The sequence below is a fragment of the Oncorhynchus gorbuscha genome, linkage group LG10 (genome assembly GCF_021184085.1).
Source record: "Oncorhynchus gorbuscha isolate QuinsamMale2020 ecotype Even-year linkage group LG10, OgorEven_v1.0, whole genome shotgun sequence".
Lineage (NCBI taxonomy): Eukaryota > Metazoa > Chordata > Actinopteri > Salmoniformes > Salmonidae > Oncorhynchus > Oncorhynchus gorbuscha.
Window position 1 is genome coordinate 31,586,737 of NC_060182.1, and position 20,365 is coordinate 31,607,101.

A 20,365-nucleotide genomic window follows, 5' to 3' on the forward strand; every position below is an offset into this window, starting at 1 on the left:
AGAGCGGGGATAAGCCAATTATAAACTGTGTAATAGGTCTAGAGTATACATTAGTCTGGCTTAAGTTATTCTCAAAAGACGGTGAAGAGGATGCAGGACAAGGATTGACCAAAAAAAAGTATAAATTCTTGTGTTTATTGACCCTTTCTGGATACAAATTGTCATAGTGCGCAATAGAAATATAGACATTGTATATTAAAAAGAATGATCATCTCATTAACTTGAATGAATTACATAACATGGATAATGTTGGTACATAGTCAAAATAGTTGCAGCTGTGAATGGATATATGTAATTACCGGAGTTCCACATGAGCATCATGCATCCCAAATGGCACTCTAACTATATAGTGCTCTACTTTTGACCAGGGCTCTGGTCAAAAGTAGTGCATTATAAAGGGAATAGGGTGCCATTGAGGAATGCATACATGGAAAAGCGCCTGGTGCCAAAGCCGCACCGAGGTCTACAACAGAATAACCTGGAGAGAACACCCAGTCTTTGTCACTAAACACACATGACAATCTGAATCAAGCAAACATTTCAGTGCACCAGAAGTAGGATTTATTAAGAAGATAAAACACACCGTCTAATCTACCAGTCAGCGAACACAAATTTGCAAAGCTGACAGATCTTCATGACTTTACACATTTTTGTGACCCGTCTCTGTACGCTCGCTTTAAAAACAAAGAGGAGCAGAGGGGGGTGTGAGAGCACACCTTCACTAGTAGCTAGGCTAGGCAGTCTTTAAAATACCAAATAACAGTCAGATTAAAAAAAGACCACGTAATACAAACATTTCTCACACACTTGCCAGAGTTGACATTGTACATTTGAAACCAGTTGAATAATGCAATATGGGAAAGTTTAAAGTAAGCTGTCGTCAAGTGAGGTATGAGATTCTGGGCCCTGTCAGGCCCGTTGCAGTTTTCCGGGTTTTTATAACTGAGATTGTAGCAGCTTATAGGTTTGAGGAGAGACCCAGTAACTGGACTGTGATCTTGAGATCCCTGACACTGAGAAACACAAACAAAACAACATTGTTTTTCTGGGGTAGACAGCAGACACTGACTATCCTCACAGAAAAAGCAGAATATTTCAACATCCTGTACAAAGTGATGACGACACACAACAGGCCTTGTAAAGCAGTGAGAGGGAAAATGGAATGATCAGCTATTATACAGACCCATTGGATAAAACAGTGCCACAACAGTAACAATCCAGCTCTTAGTTTGGCCAAACAGTTTGTTACACAGTTCACCTAGAGCTGACCAAGTGGCCATGGGTTGCAACAAATGCTGTAGACTGGGAGGACCACATTAAGAGGAACAGCAGATGCCACAGAGTTCAAAAAAAGTTTCCTGGAGTGTTGAGAGAATGTAGCTCCCCAATCAATGAATCCCTACCCATCCTTAAGCCATTATGACATTATTATGACAAGTTTTTAAGCAGCACAATTACTCAGGTATTTGAGGGCATGTTATGACCCAGAGGAACACGATAAAACACAATCAGTCCGATCAAATCTTTGATTAGTAACAGTACACTTTAGTTAACACAAGCCTTTTCCAGTGTAGCCCCGAAGAGGCTATAGGGAGATGAGCACAAGCCACATCAGAGGCTAGTTAGGGGACAGCTTATTTTGGATGGGAGGGGGAGGAACAATTCTGCACAATCAAAGAAGTAACAGGGAGAGGTCTTATACAGAGATTATAAATGTCTATAATAATATATTTAATGCTCATACTGTATTTTCTCCATATCAGCTTCTCCGCTGGTAAATTGATGTAAGGGATAGATTAAGCACTTCACACTTAAAAACAGCAAGTATAGGCAAAATTCACCTCTTGTCCAATAGAAAACAAGTTTATATGACCCACCAGCTCAACATACCAGTGTTAGGGGAAAAATGAGTAACACTAAGCCGAGAGAATGTGCTATACACTGTCTTTTGAAAGAAGCGTGTCCAAAAACTCATCCGAACACATTTTTGTCCAGTATAAAAGACTTGCAATACCACGACATACACATAGAGAAACGGTTGTCCATCGCCTGTACTGTGATTCTTTGATAGATATGCTTGTTAAGAAACATCCATTGGTTTTCCAGTGCAGTTGCAAATAGAGGTTGGATGAAGTGTGTTGTTGACCCTCTAGCGAGAAGGCAAGAAAGTTAACTGTAGAAAAGAGGTTGGGGTGGCACCGGTATTGGAGATTCAGCCTAGCTCTGGTTGACAGGGAGTCAGTATGTTGAGTGAGGTAGCATGGGTTGCAAGTTTACTGGTCTTTCTCCCCCTCCTCTTCAGATGATTCCTGGGTTGCCTGTTCCTCCTTTTCCTGAAAAGAGACCAAACACAGACCACAGTCAACCCATGTTTCTACTGGTTCACACCACAAATATAACAGTAAGAAAAGGGGATCTGATTAAATATAAGTCACCAGAAGTGCATCAATCTTTCAACTACAATAACTGCCTTGCAATATGAACAATGGTATCTATGGGGAGTCTTTGGGATTTGGGAGGGACTTGTACAGTGGCCTTGCTAGTGAAACATCTGAGTATTGAAGTGGAAGAAGGAGTGTACATGTTGATCACATCTCACTGATAAACAAAACCAGTGTGAAAGTCCCTAGAGCCCCCAGGGGAGGACTTGGCCATCTGTAGTGACTCATCTGAGTGGTGAGTCACACGGTGAGGCATCCTTCGCTCCCTCCCGTCTTACCTCCCCTCTACCTCAAACTCCCACCAACTCCTCCCACTCTGGTGCAGGAGAGTTCATTCATAAAAAGAGAGCGCAGTTAGGTGGGTAACTATGGGTCATTCCCCACTGTGACCAATGCAACACAGGCTTCTGGGAGTAGGATACACTCACACTTATTTTATTTAAGGCTTGAGTATGCTTACAGTGGAGGCAAAGTTTGGTTGGTTTGTGCCGGATTAAACTGTAGTTTTTAAATAATTTTGCAACAATTCCTTTATTCTAGACATTTTTTGAATGGATTGAAATATGTATCACTATGTCAACAGTGATGTATGAAATTGTGGTTAAGCCCATTAAAAAATGTATAATAGATTTAACTTAAACATGTATTTTCAACTATACCTCGTCGGTTTCAAAGACTCACTCAAGACAATGAACTCAACATACACTTGTGCAGAAATCAATAGTAATAAAAAAAAAACAGAAGATTGGATGTGTAAATATGTATAAAATACTATGTACATAATACAAAGCACATACAATACGGACCAATGGGTCTGTGTTTCCGATCAGTAACAGTGGTTCACTCCAGTGCAATATCGAATCAATAAACAGCATGTCTGTAAGGCAAATACAGTTCCTCAATAGCTCTATAACATAGCATAAACAGAAATGCATAGCATCCTTTAATACGTCTCTCAGTCCAGTGCAGGCTTGCTTGCCAAGACTTCCATGAGCTCTTTCTCCTGGCTCTCAAACACGCCCGGGAGATAAATAGACTTAAAACATTTGTATAGATCTGGCGGATAACTGGCCTCAAATGTAACCATAGCTTTCAGCATACAGCTTGCATGCAAACTATTCCCTAGCCTCCCTCTTGCCTGCTAAATCTTTTCACCCTGTTGTAAATACAATTAATACATTTTGACAATGGAAAGATAGCGCACATAAGGGCCCTCAGAGTCCGAGGTCTCCTCTGGGGTTTGTTCTCCCTTAAAAGATAAATAAAGAAAAATACATGAGTCATCATGAAAGTATAGTTAGGTACAGTTATGTACAGCTAAGGGTTACAGTTTCATCAACAACAAATTCAATACCACAAAACACCTAATGAACACATTCTCCTTAACGCAAAGCTCAACTACAAGCAAAACTAGATTATTAACAATCATTGCTTACCTCGTCCCAGCTGTCTTCAGAATCGCGTGAAGACGAGTCCCATGGGTCAGTTTTTAGGCCAAAATTTGCCAATTCCTCATTCGGAGCTATCAGTGCCACCTGGAATGTGCGTTGTTTCAAAGAGGACGCGACAGACTCCAGGTGTAGTTGACTTCACACCTGGTAGCTGGTTGTTGCAAACAGAAAAGGTTAAGTTGAACGTTTTAATTTGCACACAATGGTTTCCATGTTTTTTTGTTTATGGTGGAAGAGCAGTGGAAGATAAGCAGAAGCCACTGGAAACCTTCCCACAACTTTATTCAACCAATCACAGGGGGTGCTGGGGTTGAAGTTCGCCTGGGACGACGAGTTTGCTTGTTCGTTTACGTCCTTTTGTTTCTACGAACAAGCCATATTTCGCTGTAAGCATGCTAACTTAAGACCTTTGGGATTTCTAACAGCAGTGAGCATGTGGAGGGGAACCAAACAGTGACAATTTAAGAGTGAGTCAGAGTCAAGGGGGGATTAGTTAAAGATAATATTAACACCTATGATAATAAGAGCTACTCTTACCTCTTTCTTGGGTCTTCCCCTGCGTTTCATCCCTGCAGTTGAGGCTGCTGGTGCCTTCTGTAAAATGAGGGAAGAAAAACTAACAATTAATCTAACTGCACAGAAACCTGCTAATCTACTGTCACTAGAGGGCACTAATACTCATATTAGGAAGCAGATGGTTTGAGGGCATTGGGTTCATTGGCTATTATCTCGGGAATCTGACAGGAACTGCACACAGGGCACTCCAGCTCGCTGGCCACCTGGTCTGGGGCTCAGAGACAGCTGGTGAAATTGGGCAAGAAGAAACGAGCCCACTTCAGATCCATCCTTGCACACAGGGTTGGGTAGGTTAGTTTCTAAATGTAATCTGTTACAGTTACTAGTTACTTATCCATAATTGTAATCGGCAATGTAACTTTTTGATGACCTAAATCCATACTTTCTGTTACTTTTAGAATACTTTTAGAACCTTAAGAGGCTTTAGAAGACAAAAGGGATCCATCAAACGCATTTGGTGTGTCATCATAGTGGTTCCTGACTTATGGTCAGACTTGCTCACATGGGAAAATGAAAACCTTTTAATGCTGAATTGAATGTCATTGAGAAAACAGAACGGTTTCCTTATTATGTCTCATCTTTTAACTAAATGCAATCTATTAGCTTCCTAAATGTAACTAGTTATATCTAGCTGTCCAATAACATGTTCTGATGGAATGGCTTGTCCTGCACTTTGTTAAAACCTTGGGTGCATTGAGTGAATGTTGCAAAAAACATTTTGGTTCCTTTCTAAATGTGTTAAAAATGTAAACATTTGTTCAACGCTGAATTGAATGTCATTGAGAAAACAGAAAGGTGTATTTTTTTTTGCAAACATCTTTTCTGAATTTAAAAGTAATTCAAGAAGTAATGTAGTTTTTCAAAAGTAATATTTTTGCTGGTAATGTAACAGTTACCGTATTTTTGTAAATGTAAACAGTTACTCCGTAACCATGCTTGCACATAAACACACATGCATATATACACACTTATATCCTTTTCCTACACACACACAGCGCCTAGAGGAGCGTGGGGGTTGGGGCGAGGGATAGAACTTGTCTGTTGCTATGGTGATGCGAGGGAGAAAAGAACTAGGGCTGTGTGTTGGGGGGTAATGTCAGCTTGCGGCCTCTGCACCTGCACCACACTGTGCATGACAAGCTACAGGAAGCTGGAGGACAGGAAGTCAGGGGGAATTAACTGAAAAAAATGGGCGTCTCTTTAAGCAGCCAGCAAACCCAAGATCTTACAAATGGAAGCTCTGGCGCTGCTATTTTTTAGACTTGAGGTGAAAAGGGCCAAAATAATTACAGTTAACCTATAAATCATACTTAACAGGACATCCTTTGAACAGGAGGAGGTGAGACAGTGGTGGAAAAAAGTACCCAATTTTCATATTTGAATAAAAGTAAAGAAGCCTTAATAGAAAATGCCTCAAGTAAAAGTAATCTGGTAAAATACTACTTGAAAAGTCTAAAAGTATTTTGTTTTAAATATCAAAAGTAAATGTAATTGTTAAAATATACTTAGGTATCAAAAGTAAAAGTATAAATAATTTCAAATTCCTTATATTAAGCAAACACAAATAATTGTATTTTTTACTGATAGACAGGGGCACTCTCAAACACTTAAGACATCATTTACAAACAAAGAATTTGTGTTTAATGAGTCTGCCAGATCAGAGGCAGTAGGGATGACCAGGGATGTTCTCTTGATAAGTGTATGAATTGGACAATTTTCCTGTCCTGCTAAGCATTCAAAATGTAATGAGTACGTATGGGTGTCAGGGAAAATGTATGGAGTAAAAAGTACATGATTTTCTTTAGGAATGTAGTGGAATAAATGTAAAACTTGTCAAAAAATGTAAATAGTAAAGTACAGATACCCAAAAATACTTTACACCTATTAGATTAGCTACCACTGTGATCCTTAAAGATAATTAAGAGTCATGGATACATGACTATTTCTTAGTACTTGACTACGAGGATGAGGTTGAAAACTAAGGGTAGTATCAAGTTAAAACCATAGGGACAACTAAAACTATAGGAGCTGGTGACAGCTGTTCCATCTGACCCTAATGGTAATCTATGGTCAACAGTGGCCTGCACGATCAAATGTCTAATGTGGTTTTTGCAGGACGACTGAAAGGTGGCTGCCAAGCCTAGTTGACAGTCTCGCAGGTTAAATTCATTCGGTTGAGTAAAATAGGGCTAACATATTGCCTTACCTTGCCCTTGGTGACAGTCTTGTTCTTGCTACCCTTTGGCCTTCCCCTGGGCCTCTTTGGAGTAGGGGACCCACTGGGTTCCTGAAAGAAAAATATGGGAAATGGTCAGGTGGACAGCACAGCGTTACATTTGAACAGTCAAAGATGCCAACACATAAAATGGTGGTTCTATAGTTGTTGCACCCGAAGGTTTGACACTATGGACGTAATGATGAAGGAAGTGTCTTTTTATGGAGGGCAAACAACTTAGTCTAATTCCATGTATGATGTGATACGACACGCAGCTTCTTACATGGAATACTTTGTTATTCATGACACTAAGAGCGCACTGTTCAAGGTCAGTGCAACTGACACCTGTTGCTACTTTAAGACTAACAGGTGGTCACAGCCACATTGCCAAGTTCCATTAACTGTAACAAGCTGACAGTGGTTTAGATGACAGTGGTTCAGATCAGACAAAAATATAGTAGTTATGAATAAGAGGTATGTAGGAAGTATTGGTATTGTATAAAACAAAGATAATATACCACTGTGCAGACCTGTGTTCAGAATAGACTTCTAGGGCAGATTTAACTGTTGCATCAATTGCAAAACAATTGCCCAAAACAATACATTCAATGTAACAAAAATGCTAACATGATCACTCAACAGGGACGGTGGTAGTTCAACAGCAAACACAAATAAACATGATTAATGCATTTGGCTGTATATTATGGAGGTGCAGGTTTTTATTACCTCCTCAGTCTGTTTACAGCAGCAGCTACTAGCAACAACGCAATCCAATACCAACAACACCCTCAGGAGAGTGACAGCAACATGGACCAATCATTGCTTTTACTCCGCTTATATAAACCAATCAGTTGGAAGCAGAGGTGGGGTATGTGGGTTACCACTGGTTTAAGGGGTTCAGGTTACATATCAATGACAGCCTGCCAGACCAACGGTTGATCGTCATTACATATGCACACAGCCAGGGCTAGTGAGGAGGGGGTGGGGAAGGTAAAAAGAGAGACCTATCCAATGACTCTTTACACTAAGTCACATCAAGAGAAATGACACAATGGAGTCAGGAGTTCTCCATGGTGAAACTACATAGGAATAAGACACCTCTGATGGCCAACGCTACTGCTTTGCGGTGGATTCTGAAACCTACTGCAGGGTCAGGTTTTGGTTGACCAGTTAACTTAACCAGGAAAACTCCGTGCCCTAGTTGTTGTGGGCATAACCAGGCCCGGGTGTAGGGCAGTGTTTCCTGGTCACACATGATCTATCATACAGAAGAAAGGTGGTGTTGTTTTATAAAGCTCCTTACATCAGAACCACTTTTCACCTGTGGCTGTTTCCTTGGTCTTCCACGTCCCCTCTTCTCTGCCCCCTCCTCTTTTGGTGAGATGGTACCCTTGTCACTCATGTTGATTTGTAATCCTGAGATTTAAAAAAGGAAAATAACTTTAATAATAGGGCCGATATTCACAAATTCATTTAAATAACATATACCACAGTATGATACTAAGAAATCTCAAAAAAACAATACCGACTCATTTTTTGTTATTACATTAGCAGTCTTATTACAGTGTAATTACATAGTAGGTACAGTGCCATAATAATGTATATTGCATTTGACTTATCCCAATGTATTTGCAGCACTGTTTGTTTGTGTCTCATTTGTGCTCCATTAGTGTATTAGGTATATGCTACTGATACATAAAAGGGGTATGCCAGTCAACCAGCTTGTGTGAACCGATTGTATTGCCCAGGGTTTCCCAAACGAGGTCCTGGGGCCCCCCACCCTGGGTGCACGTTAGCCATAGGACTACACAGCAGATTAAAAACAATCAAAGCTTGATAAGGATCTAGTTATTTGAATCAGTTGTGTAGGGCTAGTTCATTAACAGAACGTGCACCCAGGGGGGCCCCAGGACCGAGTTTGGGAAACCCTGGTATAGCCTACATACAGCACGATTCGCGCGCGCAACGGAGACAGTGTACACCAAGCAAGTAGTGAAATGTCCTGGCTTGGTGTAGGCTGCAACAGCTCAGCAATGTTTAAAGCCCAGTCGCTACGGATACCCAGTAGATTCAGTGCGTAGAATAGGCAAATGAAAAAAAAGAGAATAAACGAGGTAGACCGTCTCTCGAAATCCAGTCGGCGTAAACTGTATGCAATATCGTTGTATGAGTACAAAAATCAGCACACCGAGGTTATCAAATAACATTTACAACATTCACGCTTATCAGCCTATCGAATTATATGTCAAAATAACACGCAGGCGTGACCGTATGCAAGGTCAGTTTTGTGTTCACCGCAATGGTTTGGATTACTCCTACCTTGATCTCTTGAAGATTATGGCCCTCGAACGAATTCCCGCACAAACCAGTCGCTTGTTTTACCGGTTGAATCCTTTAACTAAAGCTCTTGTTATATATTCGACAGAGGCTACACAACGCCCGCCCCTTAAATTCCAGTCTGTGCAGCACAGCAACTAGAGAAGCAGACTATAGAATAGAGCCCCTAGACTAGAAGTAAAACATATTGTAGAATTGTTTATTTACCTGATTTAAATTTTAAGCTGCCGATCCAAAGCGTGCTAAAAATAGCTGTCTGTCTCTCTTCAAGATAAAGAAAATGCGCCAGCCTCAAGGAGTTTAGGGCAATTTAAAGAGGCGTCCTCACAGTAGCGATAACATTGAGGGCGGAGATATGATAAGTGGGCCACCCCAACACCCGTCATCCACCCCCAACCCCAGGTGGGCCCTGGAATCGAACCCACTACCCAAGCGCCATGCTCTAACAACTGAGATACAAAATACTACCCCAGCAATATACAATTATGAAATATTTCCCCAGGTTTATGTACCTTCAACTCATATTTTTTTTTAAATGTGATGTTTATTTCATAGAAAGTAATTCCAAGATGACGACAAACAGTATTGGTCAAACGTTTGGACACACCTACTAATTCCCGGGTTTTACTTTATTTTACTATTTTCTACATTGTTGAATCAGAGTGAAGACATCAAAACTATGAAAAACACATGGAATCATGTAGTAACCAAAAAAGTGTTAAACATATAAAAATGTATTTTATATTTGAGATTCTTCAAAGTAGCCACCCTTTGCCTTGATGACAGCTTTGCACACTCTTGGCATTCTCTCAACCAGCTTCATGAGGTAGTCACCTGGAATGCCTTTAATTAATTTGTGGAATTTCTTTCCTTCTTAATGTGTTTGAGCCAATCAGTTTTGTTGTGACAAGGTACGAGTGGTATACAAAAGATAGCCCTATTTGGTAAAAGACCAAGTCCATATTATTTCAAGAACAGCTCAAATAAGCAAAGAGAAATGACAGTCCATCATTACTTTAAGACATGAAGGTCAGTCAATACGGAACATTTCAAGAACTTTGAAAGTTTCTTCAAGTGCAGTTGCAAAAACCATCAAGCGCTGTGATGAAACTGGCACTCATGAGGACTGCCACAGAAAAGGAAAACCCAGAGTTACTTTTCTGCAGAGGATAAGTTCATTAGAGTTACCAGTTTGGATTGAATGACCTTCAAGTAATGAAGGACTGTCACGACTTCCGCCGAAGTCAGTCCCTCTCCTTGTTCGAGCGGTGTTCGGCGGTCGACGTCACCGATCTTCTAGCCACCACTGATCCATTTTTCATTTTCCATTGGTTTTGTCTGGTCTTCCTTCACACCTGGTTTCAATCCCATCAAGTACATGTTGTGTATTTAACCCTCTGTTTCCCATTATGTCCTTGTCAGAGATTGTTCGTTTTGTATGTTCGTGATTTATGTATTGGTGCGCGACGGGTTCTTGTACTCACTTTTATGTACTTTGGTTTTGGAGTTAAGGGCTATTAAACTACTCCATTTATACCAAGCTCGATTCTCCAGTGCCTGACTTTCCTGCCACCTACACACACGACATTACAAGGACTGTCGTTTCTCTACATAATTCCATGTGTTACTTCATAGTTTTGATCAAAAATTGAATCAAATGTTATGTCACATAAGACAAATAGACCTTACTGTGAAATGCTTACTTACAAGCCCTTAACCAACAGTGCAGTTCAAGAAATAGAGTTAAGAGAATATTTACTAAATTAAGTAAAAATAAAAAGTAACATAGTAGAATTACATAGCAAGAATCCCACAAACACAGGTGGGAAAAACAGCTACTTAAATATGATCCCCAATTAGAGACAACCATTACCAGCTGCCTCTAATTGGGAATCATACACCAACATAGAAAATAAATTTAGAACCCCACATATAAATAAATAAACTAGATCACCCCCAGTCACGCCCTGACCTACTCCACCATAGAGAAACGATGGCTCTCTATGGTCAGGGCGTGACAATTATTCTACAATGTAGAAAATAGTCAAAATAAAGAAAAACCCTTGAATGAGTAGGTGTGTCCAAACTCTTTTGACTGGTACTGTATACTAGAAATCAAGTAAATTAAGTTGTATTGTATTGTTTGTAGTCTATTCTATTTGTCCTCTTGCTCAGTTGTGCACCGGGGCCGCCCACTCCTCTTTCTATTCTGGTTAGTGCCAATTTGCGCTGTTCTGTGAAGTGAGTAGCACACAGCGTTGTACCAGATCTTCAGTTTCTTGGCAATTTCTCAAATGGAATAGCCTTCATTTCTCTGAACAAGAATAGACTGACGAGTTTCAGAATAAAGTTCTTTGTTTCTGGCCATTTTGAGCCTGTAATCAAACCCACAAATGCTGATGCTCCAGATACTAGTCTGAAGGCCAGTTTTCTTGCTTCTTTAATCAGGACAACAGTTTTCAGCTGTGCTAACATAATTGCAAAATGGTTTTCTAATGATCAATTAGCCTTTTAAAATGATAAACTTGGATTAGCTAACACAATGTGCCATTGGAACACAGGAGTAATGGTTGCTGATAATGGGCCTCTGTACGCCTATGTAGATATTCCATTTTTAAAAATCAGCCATTTCCAGCTACAATAGTCATTTCCAACATGAACAATGTCTACACTGTATTTCTGATCAATTTGATGTTATTTTAATGGACAATAAATGTGATTTTCTTTAAAAAAAAAGACATTTCTCAGTGACCCCAAACTTTTGAACGGTAGTGTATATTTTTAAAAATTTAACTAGGCAAGTCAGTTAAGAACATATTCTACCCCGGCCAAACTCTAATCCGGACGATGCTGGGCCAACTGTGCGCCGCCCTATGGGACTCCCAATCACAGCCAGTTACAGAGTGGAATTGAACCAGGGTCTGTAGTAACGCCGCTAGCACTGAGATGCAGTGCTTTAGACCACTGTGCCACTCGGGAGTCCATTTGTGGGGAAAAACACATTCTGATTGGCTGGGCCTGGCTCCCCAGTGGGTGGCTGCACCTTTGGCGCACCCCTATCCAGTCATGTGAAATCCATAGATTAGGGCCTAATTTTTTTTCAATTGACTAATTTCCTTATATGAACTGTAACGCATGTTGTGTTCATATTTCTGATCAGTATAGATAACAAAACATGAAATTAAAAGAAACAATGGAAATCTCTGTTATCAGATATATCCTGTATACTGCCCTGTTTCTGCATGACTAAACTACCAACGTACTGCATGCATAGTCCTCCTCCTCCATAGGTAGACCACTAGACTAGACCTATATCTGTTCTTGAATGTAAATCCCCCCATCTGGAGTGAATGGGGTCACTATACATGTGAAACAGATAGGTGTCACACCGTTAACTGCTGTCCCATTGGGACACACTGGGACACACTCTTAGCAGTAAATGGCTCCGTATCCCTCACTCTGCCAAAACATAGGACGGACGACAATGGGCCATCTATGTAATGGAGAAGTGTATTATACCTCGCCACCTCCCCCTCAGACACACACCTCCCATCCTCCAAAATAGGACGGAACAGGAACACTTCCCAATCCCTACCCCCCTGGCTCAACAAATGCTTTCCATGTGCCTGCTAGACTGCTATATGGTTTTCTATAGGTTCCTTCTGTCTGTGTAGGGCTCAGTTTCACACCAATAAGCCCACAAAAACAAGTAAAACAACAAATTAATTTAAGCTGCCCTACATAAATAAAATGACACATTATTGCTGTACCTTTGCATAAATGTTCTATGTTGATAAATCATGGATTATAAAGAAATAGGGAACTGTGAAGTAAAATGTAATAATGCTGTAATTACAAACAGCAGGACGATATGTTTATTGAGCAATTGGCACATTATTGAATAATTCCAATAATAGTTGGTACTTCTGTACGTTAACAAAAAAAACTGTTTAATAGCGAGGGTACTTTTGACACATTTTCTGACCCAGTTTCAGTTAGATCTTTTCAAATTATAATGAAATTGTGATGGTGTCCGAGGTAAATAGTTAGGTAAAGGAATTGTTAGGTAAATAGAGATTTGAGCATGTGTTTACAGAATCTGGTGAGATATACAGTGTATGTATGCTACTGTACATGGTGGTCAGATAGGATGAGTGGGTTAAAGGGGGATTGCATGGGGGGGGGGTGAATGGAGAGAAGTGCTCTTTTTCTGAATGAATCCAATGTTCTGCTCAGCATGTGCTAGCCTGGCAAGCCAGTTCTCCATCTCACTCTATTCACTTCCTTCCGCTCTTTCTTCCCCCAGTCCCCCTAACTCATCCACCCCCAACTTCCCCCCATGTCTCTGCTATGCTCAGGCTGAGTCCCTCTATACTGGGATGAACACAGGGCAACCAGCCCAGAGAGTGTGTGTGCCTAAGGAATGTCCTCCTCCCAAATATGGGATGAGCCCTGCTGCTGAACCATGCAGCATCAGCCTGGAGCAGGATGGGGGGATGATGGACTGTAGCTGATATTACTTTTAAATATATATATTTTTATTAGACATGGCAGAACTATGTAAGAAATAACAGAACTGTGTTCAAGTACATGTGTTCTCACATGGGGAAAAAAAGTATTTTCTCTAATACCCTTTTCAAAAACGTTCCCCCAGTAAGGTATTTGAAGTATCACTGAGTATACCAAACATTAGGAACACCTTCCCAATATTGAGTTGAACCCCCCTTCCTCCCTTTGCCCTCAGAACAGCCTGAATTTGTCGGGGCATGGACTCTACAAGGTGTCGATGTTGGCCCATGTTGACTCCAATGCTTCTTTTTGAAGAAGTCTCTAAGAGCTTTGCACACCTGGATTGTACAATATTTGCACATTATTATTAAAAAAACTAAGTTCTGTCAAGTTGTTTGTTGATCATTGCTAGACAGCCATTTTCAAGTCTTACCATAGATTTTCAAGCTGATTTAAGTCAAAACTGTAACTACACCACTCAGGAACATTCAATGTTGTGTTGGTAAGCAACTCTAGTCTACACTGAGTATACAAAACATTAGGAACACCTTTCAATTGTCTCACGGCTTAAAAATCCTTCTTTAACCGGTCTCCTCCCCTTCATCTACACTGATTGAAGTGCATTTAACAAGTGACATCAATAAGGGATCATACCTTTCACCTGGATTCACCTGCCCAGTCTATGTCACGGAAAGAGCAGGTGTTCTTAATGTTTTGTTTACTCAGTGTATATTTACCACCAAAGTATTTCACAGAAAGTTGACAACACCTGCATTCTAAATTGTGAGTACTGTGGCATTAGAAAGCTGTCTGTTGAAAGATAACACTCAGGCTGTATATAAATAGTTTAATTTCAATAGATGAATAATCATGCAGAATTCAGCATTCCAAAGTGATAAGAAAACTCCCCATGTAGCAGCTGTACAAAAAACAAATAGCTTTCTTATCATTAGCCACAAAAGGCTGCAAAACAGTCCAGCTAAAATTCAGCAACAACACACAATGAAATACACCAAAAAGCAAATCCCGTCCAATCCAGACTCAAAGCACTCCTTGAAGCACCTGGCTCCTGGAGACCACAGGCAGATCTAGGGGGAATCCTAAAACTCTTGGAGGGGGGGAGGGGGGGTCTTGGCCCACTTTGTCATACTAACCTCCCTTCTCCTGTATTTCTTCCTCCTCCTATATGCTCATCCACCCCCCCACTCCCCCTCCAGCACATTCTACACATTCAGCCCATTCTAGAAATCCATTTTTAGGCCCTGTGCAAACCGCTGAGCTCTGCAGCCAAACCGGCTAACAGATGTGGACAAAAACATCCTATTCCTGCCTGCGCCTGGGTTTCCCCCTGCATGTGCAGCTAGAATTGGCCCAGGCTGGATCTAGAAATGACTCATACTACACACACGCTCATGCTGCAAGATGGAGATACGGAAGAAGAAGGGAGAGTGAGAGATTGTATAGAGAGAGAAAGAGAGACGAAGGGAGGGAAAGAGGAAAGAGGGAGGGAGAGAGAGACATATACACATACACTTAGCACAGTTCTCCAGACATAACCTCAGGAGGGGTGAATGAGGGAATAGGGCAGAAGGGGATGGGAGAGGATGTCATTTTTCTTAGTGGAGGGGGCGGATGGAGGTGAGGGGGCGGGGTATGGGGGCAAGCTGATTCACTGAAGTTCATGATGAGTGGTGTCTGACTCACACAAACACAGGAAGCGGCACGTGCTGCTCATATAATGAATAAAGCGCTGGTATTTATTTATTTTTCCCGAGTGGCGCAGCATTCTAAGGCACTGCATCTCAGCGCAAGAGGCGTCACTATACAGTCCCTGGTTCGTATCCAGTCTGTATCACATCCGGCCGTGATTGGGAGTCCCATAGGGAGGAGCACAATTGGCCCAGTGTCGTCAGGGTTTGGCCGCGGTAGGCCGTCATTGTAAACAAGAATTAGTTCTTAACTGACTTGCCTGGTTAAATAAAGGTTAAATAAAAAATAAAAACATTTACTTGGGTAGATCTGAAAGGATTGGATAAGTGTAAGTAATCTGTTCAAACTTTTACAGAGCCTATCAGAGGGCATGGTGGAGCTATTACCATATTGCTTTAATGTATACAATCCATTCAGAATCAGATCTACAGAAGAACATGGCTGAGTAAGGGCTGGACACAGTATGGTGTATGGCACCATCTTGTGGACATTAGGAAGAAAGAAAGCTGCATCTCGATATACAGTTGAAGTTGGAAGTTTGCATACACCTTAGCCAAAGACATTTAAACTCTGTTCTTCACAATTCCTGATATGTAATCAAATGAACAATTCCCTGTTTTAGGTCAGTTAGGATCACCACTTTATTTTGAGAATATGAAATGCCAGAGTAATAGTAGAGAGAATGATTTATTTCAGCTTTTATTTCTTTCATCACATTCCCAGTGGGTCAGAAGTTAACATACACTCATTTAGTATTTGGTAGCATTGCCTTTATATTGTTTAACTTAGGTCAAACGTTTTGGGTAGCCTTCAACAAGCTTCCCACAATAAGTTGGGTGAATTTTGGCCCATTCCTCCTGACAGAGCTGGTGTAACTGAGTCAGATTTGTATGCCTCCTTGCTTTTTCAGTTTTGCCCACACATGTTCTATAGGATTGAGGTCAGGGCTTTGTGATGGCCACTCCCATACCTTGACTTTGTTGTCCTTAAGACATTTTGTCACCAATTTGGAATTATGCTTGGGGTCATTGTCCATTTGGAAGACCCATTTTCAACCAAGCTTAAACTGGTGTCTTGAGATGTTGCTTCAATATATCCACATCATTTTTCTTCTCATGAAGCCATCTATTTTGTGAAGTGCACCAGTCCCTCCTGCAGCAAAGCACCCCCACAACATGATGCTGCCACCCCCATGCTTCATGGTTGGAATGGTGTTCTTCAGCTTGCAGGCCTCCCCCGTTTTTCTCCAAACATGATGATGGTCATTATGGCCAAACAGTTCTATTTTTGTTTCATCAGACTAGAGGACATTTCTATAAAAAGTATGATCTTTGTCCCCATGTGCAGTTGCAAACCGTAGTCTGGATTTTTGTAATGGTGGTTTTGGAGCAGTGGCTTCTTCCTTGCTGAGCGGCCTTTCAGGTTATGTCGATATAGGACTCATTTTACTGTGGATATAGATACTTTTGTACCTGTTTCCGCCATTATCTTCACAAGATCCTTTGCTTTTGTTCTGGGATTGATTTGCAAAGTACGTTCATCTCTAGGTGACAGAACGCGCCTCCTTCCTGAGCGGTATGATGGCTTCATGGTCCCATGTTGTTTATACTTGTGTACTATTGTTTGTACAGATGAACGTGGTACCTTCAGGTGTTTGGAAATTGCTCCCAAGGATGAACCAGACTTGTGGAGGTCTACAATTTTTTGGCTGATTTCTTTTAATTTTCCAAAGATGTCAAGCAAAGAGGCACTGAGTTTGAAGGTAGACCTTGAAATACATCCACATGTACACCTTCAATTGAGTCAAATATTGTAAATTAGCCTATCAGAATCTTTTAAGCCATGACATAATTTTCTGGAATTTTCCAAGCTGTTTAAAGGCACAGCCAATTTAGTGTGTGTAAACGTCTGACCCACTGGAATTGTGATACAGTGAATTATAAGTGAAATAATCTGTCTGTAAACAATTGTTGGAAAAATAACTTGTGTCATGCACACAGTAGATGTCCTAACCGACTTGCCAAAACTATAGATGGTCAACAAGAAATTTGTGGAGTGGTTGAGAAACGAGTTTTAATATCTCCAACCTAAGTGTATGTAAACTTCCGACTTCAACTGTAGGCCTCCTGTAAGTCTATGATCTGAAGGACGATAATTGTCTTTCATATCCAACATCACAGTCCAACATCATAGTGAGTTATTATTTTTCACAGAACTACTTTTCGTAGAACTCCCATCCAGCTATCTCTTAGTGGATTGTTCTTTCTCTAAATTAAACACAGCTAATGAAACACCTGTCTTTTGATGCACAATGTCCGTCTGTTCTTGTGTAGACTTGTCCCTCAACATAATATACCCTCATGGGATAGGAAAGACATAAAAACAAAAATGAGCAGCTCATCTCTGTTGCCAGGGAAACCTACTTCTCCTTAGTGTAGTCGATGCTATTATAGTGATACAAGTGACTGGAGACAGACATACTAGAGTGCTATTTACATTAACTCCAGCAGAGTGTAGTCTTGCCTTGATAAAGAGCAGAGCATTATCAGTTTTAGCCCCAAGACTAAAGTGTGAATTGGGAAGCCCAAATAGAAAAACAATAGAGATACAAATAGTATATGCTGTCAAGTTATAACTAATTAATCTGCTTTTAAAATTGTCACCTGCGCTATTCCAATACTTTAATGTACTCCATCTTGTGAAAGCATGAATACAGTGTCACTACAACCAAGGGCCGAAATTAAGTAATACCTTTATCTAGGCTAAATGACTTTGAGCCAGTCTGCACCAAACCAGGGGAGGGATATGGAACTCAAATGACGTCAATGACTGACTGATGAGCGTATGTTCAGCTCTGTTTTGCTGTAATGCATGAGTCACCTTGGCGACTGTGCATCTGGAGTTTTAGAATTCCTCCTATCTCTCTGTCTCTCACCTGATTGATCAAAAGCGAGAGGGGGCCCGCCTGCCTATTTTGTGCCTGTCGCCTCCCTCTGTGGCAGCTTTATTGTAGACCCAGGAGAGGGAGGGCATGGTGGTGCTGGGCTGTATCTGTGCTGTGGTTACTTACTGAGGCAGTCCGTGCTCAGATTTATCATGGCCTTTATATTCTACCAGAACAGACAGCAGCATGTTATCTCTACAGAAGGCTGTGATAAGACACATTTGAGCCAGACTCAACAGCATAGAGATACACGGAATACAAATACGTTTTACAAAAAAAGGTGCTTGACCGAGATGTAGGTGCAACTTTTAAAATGTGTTCCTCTGCATTGAAATCCCTGCAAACAAATTAGAAGAGGGATGAATATTTAAACAGCTAGTTAATACCGTAGTTCCTCCAAACTCAGATAGGGAAAGGTGGCAGACACTTACTCCTTTTTCTTGGTTTGAAGGGGCACTCTGTCTGGGAAAGAGAAGAAGAACCTCAATCGATACACTTCCTTTTCTGGCATCAATCATGAGTACATTGCCAAATCTAGTATGGACCCTCCCAAGAAATCTTTAGTCAGGTACAGAGCCTGAATTCAAAATGGGTTAAAATCAAATCTATACACAATACCCCATAATACACCATGCTTTTAGAAAATGTTGCTAATTTCTTGAAAATAAAATATAGAAATATCTAATTTACATAAGTGGACACACCCCTGAGTTAATACGACTGAATTCATCTCCCAGTGTATATTTGTCTTGTGTTTTAGTATATTGTCCTGCTGAAAGATGATATCATCTCCCAGTGTATGTTGGATAACAGACTGAACCAGGTTGTCCTTTAGGATTTTGCCTATGCTTAGCTTTAATTCATTTATTTGTATCCCTAAATATCCCTAGTCCTTGCCGATGACAAGCATACCCATAACACGTGGTTTTATATTAGGTTCCCCATTAGCTGTTGCGAAAGCATGATGCAGCCACCACCATGCTTAAAAATATGGCGAGTTGTGCTCAGTAATGTGTTGAGTTGGATTTGCCCCAAACCTAATACTTTGTATTCAAGACATAACATTTATTTCTTTGCCACATTTTTAGAAGTTTTATTTTAGTTTCTTATTGCAAACAGAATGCATGTTTTGGAATATTTCTGATCTGTACAGGCTTCCTTCTTTTCACTCTGTCAATTAAGTTAGTATTTTGGAGTAACTACAATGTTGTTGAACCATCCTCAGTTTTCCCTTATCACAGCCATTCAACTCTGTAATTGTTTTAAAGTCACCCTTGGTCTCATTGGTCTCCTTCCTCGCCAATAACTGAGTTAGGAAGGATGCCTGTATCTCTGTAGTGACTGATCCAAAGTGTAATTAATAACTTCAACAGTGGAGGCTCCTCAAAGTAGGAAGGGGAGGACCATCCTCCTCAGTGAATTACATTAAAAAAAAATCTTTAAAAACTTTTTAGATAAAACTAAACAAAATATAATCTTGTCACCAAATAATTGATTAAAACACAGTATCTTGCGATGAAGGTCTACAGTAGCCTCAACAGCACTCTCTAGGGTAGCACCATGGTGTAGCCACAGAACAGCTAGTTTCCGTCCTTGTCTAGGTACACTGACTTTAATACAAAACATAGGAGGCTCACGGTTCTCACCTCCTTCCGTAGACTTACATAGTAATTATGACAACTTCCGGATTGACATCCTGCAACGTATCAGAGCTCTTTCAGCATGAACTGACATGTCTTCCACCCAATCAAAGGATCAGAGAATGAATCTAGTACTGAACGCATAGGTTACAGCTAGCTAGCACTGCAGTGCATAAAATGTGCTGAGTAGTTGATTCAAAGTGAGAGAAAGACAATAGTTGTGCCCGCCTTTGTAAGTACTAAACTGCTTACTGACTGTACACTGTAATGTTACTGCATGATTGTAGTGGGTTTACTAACGCATTAGTACTATTAGCTATGTTGTCTATGAAGTTACTTTAGCTCACATGTTACAATGATGTAGGCTGTGTGTAGTGGTTGTGATATGGTTTTTTTTTTTTAAACAGCACTGACCGCCACTGAACTTCACCATGCTCAAAGGGATATTCAATGTTTGCTTTTTTTTTTTTTTTTTTTTACCCATCTACCAATAGGTGCCCCAATGCGAGGCATTGGAAAACCTTCCTGGTATTTGTGGTTGA

General features: G+C 40.6%; 1 protein-coding gene across 6 annotated transcripts; it reads right to left on the bottom strand.

Moving 5' to 3' along the window:
* Positions 1–116: 116 nt before the first annotated feature.
* LOC124045879 (high mobility group protein HMG-I/HMG-Y-like) lies at positions 117–9,383 on the bottom strand. Of its 6 annotated transcripts, XR_006840915.1 has the most exons (6): positions 9,003–9,220; positions 7,987–8,099; positions 6,675–6,755; positions 4,430–4,486; positions 3,878–4,043; positions 2,340–3,690 (listed from the first exon to the last, which is right to left on the bottom strand). XR_006840915.1 is itself a non-coding variant. In XM_046365643.1 (5 exons), exons 2-5 carry the CDS (start codon positions 8,083–8,085, stop codon positions 2,274–2,276), a joined length of 297 nt encoding a protein of 98 aa, XP_046221599.1. In that variant the 5' UTR covers positions 8,086–8,099; positions 9,228–9,379; the 3' UTR covers positions 117–2,273. The 6 variants fall into 6 exon arrangements, 5 of the variants coding, with proteins under 5 accessions (XP_046221599.1, XP_046221598.1, XP_046221596.1 ...); XM_046365643.1 differs by lacking the exons at positions 2,340–3,690; positions 3,878–4,043; positions 9,003–9,220 and adding exons at positions 117–2,333; positions 9,228–9,379; XM_046365642.1 differs by lacking the exon at positions 9,003–9,220 and adding an exon at positions 9,228–9,383 and having other exon boundaries at positions 2,340–4,043; positions 8,005–8,099.
* Positions 9,384–20,365: the final 10,982 nt, after the last annotated feature.

Coding starts and splice junctions, on each gene's coding strand:
- LOC124045879 (XM_046365640.1), bottom strand. CDS start 8,085: ATGAGTGACAAGGGTACCATCTCACCAAAAGAGGAGGGGGCAGAGAAG. Junction 6,756..7,986: donor AGGTGAAAAGTGGTTCTGAT/GTAAGGAGCTTT, acceptor TTTTTCTTTCAG/GAACCCAGTGGGTCCCCTAC. Junction 4,044..4,429: donor GGGGAAGACCCAAGAAAGAG/GTAAGAGTAGCT, acceptor TGCAACAACCAG/CTACCAGGTGTGAAGTCAAC.